The sequence below is a fragment of the Macaca nemestrina genome, chromosome 8 (assembly GCF_043159975.1).
Source record: "Macaca nemestrina isolate mMacNem1 chromosome 8, mMacNem.hap1, whole genome shotgun sequence".
Classification (NCBI taxonomy): domain Eukaryota; kingdom Metazoa; phylum Chordata; class Mammalia; order Primates; family Cercopithecidae; genus Macaca; species Macaca nemestrina.
The window spans coordinates 48798369-48811743 of NC_092132.1; the positions used below are offsets into that span (position 1 = coordinate 48798369).

Sequence of the window (13375 nt, forward strand, 5' to 3'; positions counted from 1 at the left end):
TGACTTCAGGTCACCATCTCCCTCTGACTGCTCCAATCCAACAGCACTGTCCCAATTCTCCTTACTCCACTTCTGAGCTGTACAGGGCACTATGTAGCTGGCACTGATTTTTATTGCTATTTAAGTTCTCCAGACAATTCTATAGTTTGAGAACCAGTGGGTTAGAGAAGTCCCATTCAAAGGAGTTGTTCATTCTCTAACAGTCTGAAGTTCTTGTTGGCCAACATCACTGATGAAAACACTGTCAACTTCATTGAGGTTTAAGACTAAATGTGGCTGGGTAGGGAGCCTGAGGTGAGAGGATCATTTGAGACCAACCTGGGCAACATGCTTAGACCTCATCTCTACAAAAACATTTTTTAAATTAGCCAGGCATGGTGCTGTGTACCTGTGGAGGATCTCTTGATCCCAGGAGTTGGAGGCTGGGGTGAGCTATAATTGTGCCACTGCATTCTAGCCTGAGTGACAGAGTGAGACCCTGTCTCAAAAAAAAAGACTGCAGACAATAATCCTCAGCTCTACTACTCTTCATAAGTTCCTGAGAGCTTCCTACCATCTTCATTAGGATCCACAGAGTCTAACATACCATGGCTCAGCAAAGCAACTGATTGCTTTCTGAAGGCTAGAGTTCATCCAAAATGGCGGCCTGCTAGTTAAGTCTAGAGGCTTAAAGAGTGTAAGAAGAAAAGACCTCACCTTCTTGGGCTGTGCAAGTAGCTCCTGTGGGACCCTGACGACATCACACTTCTTTTCTGCACCTTAAGGCCACCCTCATTGCTAGGAAGGACCATAAGCTAGACCAGGTGGATTCATTTGTACTCTAGGGTATGTAAGATCAGTAGGTCCCTGTCTCAGTGAGCAGAAAGCTAGGCTTCCACTGAAGGTGGTATGTAATAAAGTACAATAAAGAGTAATTGTCGTTCTCAAGTTGCAAGAAACTCTGTACTATCTAAACCTCAACCTCCTATGCTTTACAAAAAGCAGAGGCCATAGAAAAATGTTCATTGCACTGGTGCACAATATGCACTGAAAAGGTCACGGTCCTCTCTATTACTATGAGAGAAGAAAATATGATAGGCCTTCCCAGGCCTTCGGGTACCAAAGTAAAGCAGAAGAGAGCAGCACATTGGCAGTATTTTTCCTGATTTTTTTCTATTCTTCTCATGAAAAGCCCATCATTAATTGGCTGCCTGGTGGAAGGACGGACAACAGATCAGAGAATGGATTATCTGGGTTCTAGTCTAGAAACCTTTTCACTGCTCATTAGTACTGCTTTACTATCACAGGTTAGAAAAGGGGAGAGAAATATCAAATAGGTGAATACTCAGGTTTGTGATTAAGGAGAGAGGTAAACAAGTTCTGGTGAGAAATGAAATGGACATAAGCAGTCACTGTAATATGAGAGACTGAGTTTAATTTATCCATATCCACATCATCTTTGTTCCATTGTTATTACAAATCATATGGTTTCACCATGGGATTTTTGGGTCCCTAAAGTCATTTAAGAGAGTTGATCTTTTCAGTTTCCTCTGACTCAGCTTCTGATCCGGCAGGCTGAACAAAGCGTGCAATCCAGGGATCTGAGAGTATGGGGACTGAAGGACTCCACATAACTGGAGCCGCCCTGCAGCTGGAAGTGCACAAGCCTCAAGCGGCTCTGGGTGGAAAATTCATTTTTCAAGTCAAAATGTTTTATCGTATAGAAGCAGAGGCTTGACTAAGAAGAAACCATTTTGTAATATGGAACTAATCTGAAATACCTTAACTCTTGTATGAATATATGTGCAAAATCAATCTGCAAAAAGGCAGCAGGGATGATTAAATGAGGCCAAGTAAAGATCTGCCACATCCATGTCTGGTTGTTTGGATGCCATGGAAATGGAACAGAAGTAAAAGCTTATGAGTGATGCTCTGCTCAAACAAATAATGAGATGGCTTTTTTTGCATTTTAGTCACTTAAATTTATAACAAACTAGAGAGGATATCTGTAACAGTGACATTAATGCCACTGTGAGACCGATTCAAAAGCAAAATCTACACTAATGGTATCCTAGAGGCAATGTTCAATTCGGCTGTACCACATAAAGACCAAAATGAAAAATTTAATCATCATTATTCATGTTATTCATGATCAATATTATCATTATCAGTGCTGTGAACAGTGTTCGACACATAATGAATAGCACTCAATAAATCTTCCATAAATGGATGAATTTTTATTATTACTACATAGAACACAAATGATAGTAAGAATATAAAAGTATTAAAATAGTTTGGGCTCCTTAATTTTTAAGTTCACCTGCCAAAGTTCTATATTTTTTATCTCGATCTGATGCAATTACTTTCTTAAAACCAATTTTTAAAAACTTAAATTAGTGGTCAATTCATTCTTGTTAACAAACCAGAACTCGATGTCAAATTAAGTCTTGCTTAAGATACAACTCTCTATCACTACAAGCCAAAACTCACCCAGGAGAGTTTCTTCCCTCAAGCTAGTGAGTCCTAATTGTCTCTGACTTCAACAGATTTAGTCAAGAGAAGTGGTCAAATAAAAATGTGGTAAGAGCCAAATGCATATTTAGTAGATAGCAGATAACTGTGCCACACACACTCTGAGGCATTCAGTCATCCTAACACCAACTGCACCTACACTTTTCATTTCTCCCTTTCTTTTTTTGTTTCATTCACTCAACTATACATTGATACAGTAGCTTCTATGCAGGGATCCAGCATATGCCAGGTGAGTCGCTCTCAGTTCTCATAGGGCTCTCTCCCTGCCTTCCTACCGCCTGGCCTGTGAAGTCTACCACTAACAGTAATTGACTCTTCTTGGTCCTACAGAGAGTACTTCAATTTGGACAGGGCTGGCTTCCTGGCTGTTCCACATTTGTGGAGACCTGTCCAGCTGTGCCATTCACCATTCCAGTCACATGCACTGGGAGGATGGAGGAAGAGGAGGAAGAACAAAGGTACTCTGGGACAAGGGTAAGAAAAGCCCACATGCATTCCTGCCTGAAGAGGGGATGATTCTTACTCTAAGGAAGGCCTGTCGCCACCTTCATCAAACAGCCTTCCATATCCATATCCTGTTTGCTGCTAAAGCTTGGCAGCATCTCATTTCTAATCAACAGATGGGTGAGCTCCAAAAGGGGATGCTTGTGCTTCTGAGTTTTCATAAGCCGTCTGTTACCCCTGCACTGACTGCGAAGTCTACCACTACAGTTATTACACATGCTCATTTGGTGAACTGGCTTGGTCTCTTCTGCTCCACCAAATTCAGTTAATGCTTACAGAATGGTGACTATGTCTCAGGTGCCATGCTACCTGCACTCGCATTTCATCTTCTTCACAGCCCATAGGAAATGGGTTCAGAAGCTAAGAAACATGACTGGACCCAGGATTTGAAACGTAGGTCTTTGCCAGACTTTAATATGCATGTTCTAACTACAGTGGGTTACCTATTAGTGGATGGTCAGCTAACTACAATATTAACAAGGTCAAAATCACAAGCTCCAAGTTTTCATTAGCTGGTCACTTTACTCAGGTCTAATGCCAAAGTTCTTATTCTGAATAAGTCAGCTCTCAAAATGAATATATACAGATGTACCCAGGTTCATCAACATCGAGAGAGGTCAAGGATTACATACTACTGATGACAGGCCTAAGAAGACTGAGAAATGACTTAGTGAGACTAGGACCATCTCAAGATGTGACCTGGAGTCTTCTAATTACGTAACCTACAAACCAGGAAACCAAAGAAACAGGGCTTTACTTCTTAACTGGGCTTCAGATGTTCCTTAAGAAGGAGGGCCATGTGAAAAATAGTTGTATATAATTTGAGCCAGGATGACAGAAATCATACGTGGGTAAATGCCAAAGTGATCAAAAAGCGTAAGGAAGAGCCATTTATAACACCACCATTAAGACCATTTGTCCTTATACAATTTTAAGTGGGGCCTTTTAAAAGAACTGTTGTGTACATAGTTCATGATGGGCAGCTCCAAAAAAGAAGAAAATAATAAAAAAGGGACTGTGTGTACAGTCAGTAAAGTGGAGCATTTATAATAACCTGTTAATGCAATGCAATGGAAAATGGAACACACCTTCGTCTGAGCAGGTATCTTGTTCTGTATATTCAGCGTCGTGGTTTCCACGTTTGGAGCAGCACTAGTGAACGGTATCTTTGGAAGTGGTCGAGATGTTGTCAGCTCTGGACTCTCTACATCCTCATCAGCTCCTGGAAAAGTAAGTGAAGATGAACTGAGTATGGCGAATATGACACAGATGTCTCCATTATCAGGCACTATTGCCTGAGGTTGACACTGACAGAATCACGTTCTTTCAAAATGCTGGCTCCTTAAGACTTCAGCACAAAGCTTCCTGTGGTCTTCACCATGATGAAGAAGTGATTTCAAAGGTGTCTATGGGTAGCCTAGCAAGTTTTTCCTTAATATGATTATCCTCAACATTCAAGCAGCAGTTCTTTCACTTGCATGTTCCTTCTCTCCCTGCTTGACAAGATTTTTTCCCATCTCCACTGAAACATGCTCCAAATATCAATACAACAGGCTGGGCGCAGTGGCTCATGCCTGTAATTTCAGCACTTTGGGAGGTGGAGGAGAGCGGATCATGAGGTCAGGAGATCAAGACTAGCCCAGCCTACATGGTGAAACCCCATCTCTACTAAAAATTCAAAAATTTAGCTGGGCGTGGTGGCGCACGCCTGTAATCCCAGCTACTCGGGGGGCTGAGGCAGGAGAATCGCTTGAACACGGGAGGCAGAGGTTGCAGTGTGCAGAGGTCACGCCACTGCATTCCAGCCTGGGGGACAGGGTGAGACTCTGCCTCAAAAGAAAAAAAAAAAACTCACAACAAAACAAAATACAAAACAGGAAAACTCTCCTATGCTTGACTCTTTATTTCATGTGAGTTCCTGCCCACTCTCCTGGGTTTTTGTTTTGTTCTGTTTTTGGTTTTTTTTTTGTTTTTTTTTTGTTTTTTTGAGACAGAATCTCGCCCTGTCGTCAGGCTCGATAAGAGTGCAGTGGCACAATCTCGGCTCACTGCAACCTCTGCCTCCCAGGTTCAAACGGTTCTCCTGCCTCAGCCTCCCCAGTAGCTGGGACTACAGGCACAGGCTATCACACTCAGTTAATTTTTTGTATTTTTAGAGAGACAGGGTTTCACCATGTTGGCCAGGATGGTCTCGGTCTCTTGACCTTGTGATCCACCCGCTTCAACCTCCTAAAGTTCTGGGATTACAGGCGTAAGCCACCGTGCCCAGCTCTCTCCTGGTTTCACAGGCAGATTTTTTCCAATGGGGGTGGATACTCACTAGCTCTCGTCCTCACCATCTTCTCCACTCTGCATTCTACTCCCTCCAGGAGCATTTTCCCTGTCATCACTATTAATACTGTTTTGTTAAGGTCACCAGTATCCACAGCACCCAATGGCAGTTCTCAGACTCGCCTTCCTCTAGTAGAACTTCCTAGCACTACTGCACACTGTCAGGTGCCATCTGCTTCCTGACAAACCCTATTTCTTTGGGTTCCTACGAGTTCCTGGCTTCCCCCTCAGCTCTCTGGCTATTCTAAGTCTCCTTTGCTGGTTTATCCTCCTCTACCTGAACATCAAATATCAAAGAGTATCTGAAGGGCTGTCCCTAGGCCTCTTCTTACTCTATACTTTCTCCCTCATCCATGTCCACAATGTCAATAAACGTCAATAAATGAGCTAAGCACAGATGATACCTAAATTTACATCATCGGCTTTTACCACCCCTCTCAAAGTCAGACTCATATCCAGTGGCCTTCCTGGCATTTTCACTTGAATGACTCAAAGGTACAACACACCTCTGAACATGTCCAAACCAGAACTTACAGTCCCTATGTCTTCTCCCCGTGTGACCTTGTGGTGACTGAAACCCTCTGTTCCTACACACCAAAACTCTGACTTCCTCTTCCTTACCTTGTTTTTGAATCCATTACCCAGTCCTATCAATCTTATCTTCTTATTATCCCTCCACTCTTAACACCTTTCTACAGTTCCAGGGCCACCAGTGCAATCCAAGCCACTACGACCTTTCCATGAACCGCTGTACCTGCCTTCTCCCTAATAGGCCCCTGAGTGCCTAACACAGTGTCTAAGACATAACGCACTCTGATCTGGTATTTGTTCAACAAGTGACTTTCTACCTACCTGAGCATGATTTTTGTTTGTTGTTGTTGCCTTTTCACTAGAATAGCATTTGAGAATTTCTGACATTCAAATACAAATTCCTTTCAAGTGGATCATTTGTCAAATTTGTAACAACTCAAACGAACTCCAACTCTGTAACTCAAACTAACCAGGCTTCCTCAAACAATGAATGACAAATACCTCTAAATTCCTCAAACAAAAGAAAATGGGTATTTTCCACAGAATCGTATCAATGCAATAAGCAGGTGGGAAAACAACAGGTAACATGCTGAAAACACGTGCGATGGCTATGGTTCATTTCTTTCATTTTCTTTTCTTGCTCTGTCACCCAGGCCAGAGTGCAGGGGTGCGACCATGGCTCACTGTGGCTTCAAACTTGTGGGCTCAAGCAATGCTCTCACCTCAGCCTCCTGAGTAGCTGGAATCAAATATATGTGCCACTGTGCCCAGCTAACATTAAAAAAAATTATTACTTTTTTTTTTTTTTTTGTAGAGATGGGGTCTCAACTATGTTGCCAGGTTGGTCTCGAGCTCCTGAGCTCAAGGGATCCTCCTGCCTGGGTCTCCCAAAGTGTTGAGATTTTAGGTATGAGGCACTGTGCCTGGCTCCTGGCTGGTTCATTTCTTAATTAATCAACTGTCTCCTTTAATTTCAAAACATATATATTCATTACTATACAGAAGAAATGGCAGGGCATGTTGGAATAAATACAGGGTTTGGTATTAAAAAAGCAAACAAACCTAGTACTCGTTCTGGCATTTACTAGCTCTGTACTCTTAGGCAAGTAATACTTGAGTCTTGGTTTCTTCATCTGTAAAATGGGGCTAATAATAACTAACCCATGAAGGTACATATATATCACAAATACATATCTCACAGACACGATACACATTTAAAGCACTCTACATAAACTGTTATGTAAATAGAGGTCATTAATAATGATGGGTCCAGAAATATAATGCTGTTTTATCAGCTGACCTAATTATCTATCAACATTTTATATATAGTATGCTTAATTCATTCCTATAATGAATCATTTTCTTACAAAGAATAAAACATCAATGAGAAATGAAAAATTTCAATCTAGGGCTTTTAAAGACCCCCTTGTTTCACAGGAATTACCAAGATGAGTCATCAATCTAGAAGTGGGATGAATCTGTATGAGGGAAGAGATTTGTAAAATAGTAAATCCCCCTAAAGCTGGCACTTTCAAAGTTAGAGGCAGGGCCAGGCACAGTGACTCACGCCTGTAATCCCAGCACTTTGGGAGGCCGAGGCCAGCAGATCATGAGGTCAGGAGATCAAGACCATCCTGGCTAACACGGTGAAACCCCATCTCTACTAAAAATACAAAGAATTAGCCAGGTGTGGTGGCGGGCACCTGTAGTCCCAGCTATGGGAGGCTGAGGCAGGATAATTGCTTGAACCCGGGAGGAGGAGGAGGCTGCAGTGAGCTGGGATCCCACCACTGTACTCCAGCCTGGGGGACAGAGTGAGGCTCCGTCTCAAAAAAAAAAAAAAAAAAAAAAGGTAGAGACAGATGGGCAATCTGTCTCAGATGGCTCTTCTGCTTTCGGTATCTTTATTAAAAACATTAACTCTTTCGTTTGAACCAGAAATCTGGGAGCCCCACTGAATACCTCCTCCTTCAGGTCCCACTGTTCTCCCTGTCTGAAGTAGACTACTCCAAGGCCTATTTCCACCTGGGAAACTCCAGATCACACTATCAAGTACAGCATCAATATCATCCCCTCTCTGAAGCCTTCCTTGATCTCTCCATCAGGGCACTGTTTCTGTCTCTATGTTCCTATGCTCACTCTCTTATTTTATTTTATTTTATTTTTGTTATTTTTTATTTATTTTGAGAAGGAATTTCGCTCTTGTCGCCCAGACTGGAGTGCAATGGCGCAATCACAGCTCACTACAACCTCCGCCTCCTGGGTTCAAGTGATTCTCCTGACTCAGCCTCCCAAGTAGCTGGGATTACAGGCATGCGCCACCACGCCTGGCTGATTTTTGTATTTTTAGTAGAGATGGGGTTTCTCAATGTCAGGCTGGTCTCGAACTCCTGACCTCAAGTGATCCACCCACCTCAGCCTCCCAAAGTGCTAGGATTACAGGCGTGACCCACCACACCCAGCCTTATTTTCTTTTTTAAAACAACATTTTCTTTTACTTATGGTATGAATGTGTCTCCCCAAAATCCATGTGTCAAAACCTAATCTCCAATGCAGCAGTATTAAGAAGAGGGGCTTTAGGAGGTGAGCAGGTCATGGCGGCAGGGCCCTCATGGAATGGAATTAGTGCCCTTTTGAAAGAGGCTTGAGGGACACTGTTCCCTTTGCCATGTGAGAACGCAGCAAGAAGGCACCATCTAAAAAGTAGAGAGAAAGCCCTCGCCAGACACCAAATCTGCTGTGCCTTGATCTTTGACTTCCCAGCCTCCAGAACTGAGACCAATAAATTTATAAATTACTCAAAGTATTTTGCTATAGCAACCTGAATGGACTAAGACAACTTACAAAAATAATACTTTTTCAAATACATTTGCAAATATGAATTTGGAAACACAGAAATACATAAAGGAATAAATACAATTATCCTATCACCAGAGAAAACATTGTTAGATTTTATTTACTGAAGTGTCCCTAGAACCTAGAATGGTGCCTGTTCCCCCATGTACTGAGTGACTAAGAAATACTTCCTCAATGAATGAATACCCTCTGTGTCTTCTCACCTTCTAAATGAGCTTTTCATTTTTGACATGACAGTCCCACACTCTAAGAACTCTTGTGTCTCAGAACGTTCCTGTTTTATAGTATCCCCTGTTTTTGGGCCATTGTTCGAACATCTGCTTTTCTCTCTGAATTTACTATGTTTTTCTGTAAATTTTCTTCTTCCTGGAAGTGGCTGCCCTCTCCCAATTTGGGGGTTTCTCTTTCTCTCACGCTACAAGTTTTTCCTAAATATCTTGGGAGCCTTGGTTGCCTGTTTATATTGAAGAGGCAAACACTGAAAAGCAGACTAGAAGCTTTGAGCACACAGGAGAGGTGTGTCAAATGTGGGCATCATCCCCTTGACTGAAATTTTTCACTTCTCATTGCAGTTTTATTCGTTGTAATATAGAGCTGTATGTTTCACTGGAGAGCTCCCAGGCCACTCTCCCTGAATTGGTCCAGCTTCCCAGAGGGGAGCCTCTCAGTCCCCTACCCAGAGGGTAAAAGGACAGACTGCCAGTGTTCTGGAAACTGACTGGGAGAAGACAAGACAACTGGGGATCACACCACATTAAATTATTCTTAATCTAAGAACTTATTCTCTCTGTTTTACATAAGGTACCCCCAGCCCCATCTGTTCCTGAAATACCCCCGGGTCCTGTTTCATCCTCTCCAGATAATGAATCCCCAGGTTTCCCTCTGAGGTCAGGGAACATGAGCCCCATGTGACAGAGGAAAAGAATCAGGGGATCTACTTGCTTCTTAAATAGACTTCCAGCCAATCATCTGAGTTGAACACCACTCTCACCCTCCACTGAATGCCACCGATTCCTAGATCCCAAGAGAGTCTGCTGTGTTAACTGGGTTGCTTCTTAGCTCTCCCCACTGCTAATGAACTCGGCCTTCTGAAGCCTGCCAAGTCTGTCCCCACTAGCTCATCTTCTTCCCAGCTTTCAAAACTTCACGGCTTTTGTTCCCTTTACTGTTTTGTTTGTCCTTATCAGTTCACGCCCAATTCTTTTACTGTCAATTTAGTTGCATACTGACAGGTAGTAGTGTTCAATCTGCCATCTTTAACCAAAGGTCTATATTTTAACTCTTACATTTCTGTTATACAGCCCTTTCCTATATTATGTCACCCCTCACTGGGTATCACAATGATTATTTCTCATGTTTGTATTTCTTTCCTTAGACTCTTGGTCCCCTACGGACAGAGACCAAGTCTTTCTTATCTCTGTGCCCCAAGAGCATGGCACAGCGTGTGGCACACAGCAAATGCCTATGAAGGGTTTCCTGTTTGCTAATGCCCATACTTGAGCCCACATATAGAACGTAGTCCTATCTCCTTGCCCAGGAAGTCCCCTCTGAGCCTTCAGTCATCTCTTCCAATCCACTTGCTTTTCTACCGGATGGTTGGATGGGAGAAGGGACAGATGGTACACTGGCCAAACCCCGGGGTATTTTTAAGCTGGAACCGGATAATTCTAGAAGGGGTTTATGACACAAGGAGGCAGCACAGCAAAGGAATGAAAGAAAACACACTCTCACGCCCAACTCCCTCACTGTCTCACTATCCCGGCTCCTTACCTTCTAACAGTGTGACCTGAGGCAAGTGAATCTCTCTGTGCCTCAGGTTTTCTTGTGGGAATAATGGAAATACTAATAGAATCTATCCTTTCAGAGATGTTATAGGGGTGAGAGCAGTTCCTGACACACAGTTAAGAGCCTCACAAATTTTAGTTACAAGTACTGCTGCTTCATGCTGAAAAACACCACTCCCAGTTCAGTGTAATGTGGTTTCCAAAGTCAAGAGCGAAGCTCTTTCATTTCTTCGCAGCAGTGATCTGCCTAAGGCTAGGGCCACAGCACAAGCAGTGTGGGCCCATGTTTAAGCCTCAGCTTGATCTAACTCATCAGTGGGTTCAGGATTTCAAATGACCCACCCTAACTCTCTTTTACCTGGATGGGGCTTGGGGGTCTGTAGAGGTTGGCAAAGTTATTTTGTTGATTTGCGAAGACTGTCCTTAAGTTTAATTTAAAGAAAATTTACTTTAAGCGTACTGTTTTCTTTAAATTAAACTTAAGGTCAACCTTAGCGAATCAGCAAAATGACTTCGCCAACCTGTACACCCACCTAACAACTCATGGATTCTAAGATCTGTGAAGTAGGAACAAAAAAGGTCCATAGTTATTATTTCCTGGGACATATTGAAGATGACAGTTACAAAGCACTTTTAAGGTGCTAAAAAAAAGAGGTGCCATGAGTGAAAGGTATTTATAGAGTTGTGGGCTATGAAGAACAACTCTTTTCACACTCATTCTGCGTGTGTGATATATATCACTCTCCCAAGAAAAACTAGAGTTATTTTTACATTAAGATTACATTGTAAGCTCATTGTTACTAGGTCAGCAACCACCTCTCTTGTCTTTCTCAGACTTTCTGCTTTTCAACTTAAAACATTCACTCTTACATGGCTAGATTTCTACCAAAGACACAACTGATTTTAATTTGTTCTGGGTAGCCCAGCTCAATCTGATCGCAAAAGTTATACTGAACACAGATGTCTAACCATCTGTTGAATCTGTTATAAAAACCCTAAAGCAAAAAAGGTCTGGATAAGTCTTGCCTACCATGCTACTGACCACAAATTTCTGACTTGACTATTAATTAAGTATGTGGAAAGCTCTTCCTTTTGTTGAGCTTCTTGGGGGTTGATATGACTTTGCTGTGTCCCCACCCAAATCTCATCTTAAACTGTAGTTCCCATAATCCCCCCATGTTATGGGAGGGAGCTGGTGGGAGATCACTGACTCATGGGAGCAGTTACCCTCATGCTGTTCTCATGACAGTGAGTTCTCACTACATCTGATGGTTTCATAAGGGGCTTATCCCCTCTTCGCTCATACTTCTTCTCTCTGCTGCCACCATGTGAAGATGTACATGTTTGTTTCCCCTTCTGTCATGACTGTAAGTTTCCTGAGACCTCCCCAGGCTGAACTATGAGTCAATTAAACCTCTTTTCTTTTATAAATTACCCAGTCCCTGTGTTGTTAGCAGGGTGAGAATGAACTCATACAGGGGCCATACCGAGAACAGGGGAAACATTCATCGATTATTGTAGATTGCAAATGTAACCAGAATCCCTTAATCCTCCTTGTGCATAAATATCCTCTGCAAATGTGACTTTGTGAATCCTTTCACTAAGAGGTAGAGTCTGCTCTGGCCTTCTGACTTGCTTCAACCAGTAAAATGTAGTAAAAGTGATGCTAGGCCAAGTTCTAAGGCCTGGCTGCAAGAGGCTTTGCACACTTCTACTTGCTGTTCCTGTGAAAAAATGGCTTGCCTACTAGAGAATGAGAGACCACACGAACTGGACCCAAGTCTGCTCAGCTGCCCCAGAGATATGAGTACCCAAAAGCTGCAAACCTAATCTAAAGCTGTACACTCAACCCGCAGCTGACCACTGACATGTGAGGGAGCCCAGCCCGCCCAGCCTACATCACCAACCTACAGAATAATGAGTTAAATGAATGACTGTTACTTTAAGCCACCAAGTTTTGGGGTGGTTTATTATATAGCCTTAGAGTAGTAATAGATTACTATTAATAATATTCTAAGGAATCTGAGGATGTCAGTACATAATCATTTTACTTGACTGCTGCATTTTCCTCCTACAATACCCTAGGAATAAAAAAGTGTAACTCTTGGTCTCATCTACAATTTTTAACACAGGGTAGGTGGGTTTATGAAACCAGTGTTTGAGGGATTTCTTGAAGGGTGGTTTCCATGACATCACTCTGAAAGTCTGAATAATAAGATTAAAAGCTAATGTTGACAGAGCACTATGTGCCAAGTCCCCAAATCTTAAGAGCTTTAGATGTGTCAACTCCCTTTTAATCCTCACAATTCTATAGTAAGGACCATTGTTACTTTCCATTTTATAAAGGAGGAAACTGAGGCTCAGCAAATAAATTCTCAAGATCTCACAGCGTAAGTGGCAGAGAGAGCCAGAATTAGCATCCTTTGATTCCAAAGACCATGCCCTTAACAACTGTGCATCCCACCTGTCTCCTTGAAGTAAGCGCAGTAAAATGTGTGTGCATGCATGCCTGGAGAATGAGGTCCGGTGTTTAGAAGCAGCCACCTTACCCGAGCCAGATGCAGAAGCATAGTCGTCGTCATCAATAGGATACACTCCTGAAGCTTCTTCAATGGAGCTGTTGTCAAGGTACATGTCTTTATCGGATGTCAGCTCTGCTCTCTGAGAAAGGAAAGATAAGGGAGTCAGGATGGTGAGAGATTAAGAAACACACTTGTATATTTGATTGTTCAGGTACATACTGCAGTGACTACCCCCTCCCACTCCCATGGTCCTCTGAATCCACATCTCCGGCCACAGTGTTCCTCAGGCACCCTGACAACTTACAGCAATTCGAGGGGTGAGCACGGATTAATGCC

General features: G+C 42.6%; 1 protein-coding gene across 1 annotated transcript in view; it reads right to left on the minus strand.

The window, feature by feature from the left end:
• LOC105476103 (syndecan 2) overlaps positions 1 to 13375 on the minus strand; it is a 116302-nt gene that overhangs the window by 4664 nt on the left and 98263 nt on the right. The window contains exons 2-3 of the mRNA XM_011731763.2: positions 13067 to 13178; positions 4104 to 4237 (exon numbers count right to left, since the gene is read on the minus strand). Of these exons, the coding sequence (XP_011730065.1) occupies positions 4104 to 4237; positions 13067 to 13178 (246 nt within the window). The remainder of the gene's footprint in view (positions 1 to 4103; positions 4238 to 13066; positions 13179 to 13375) is intronic.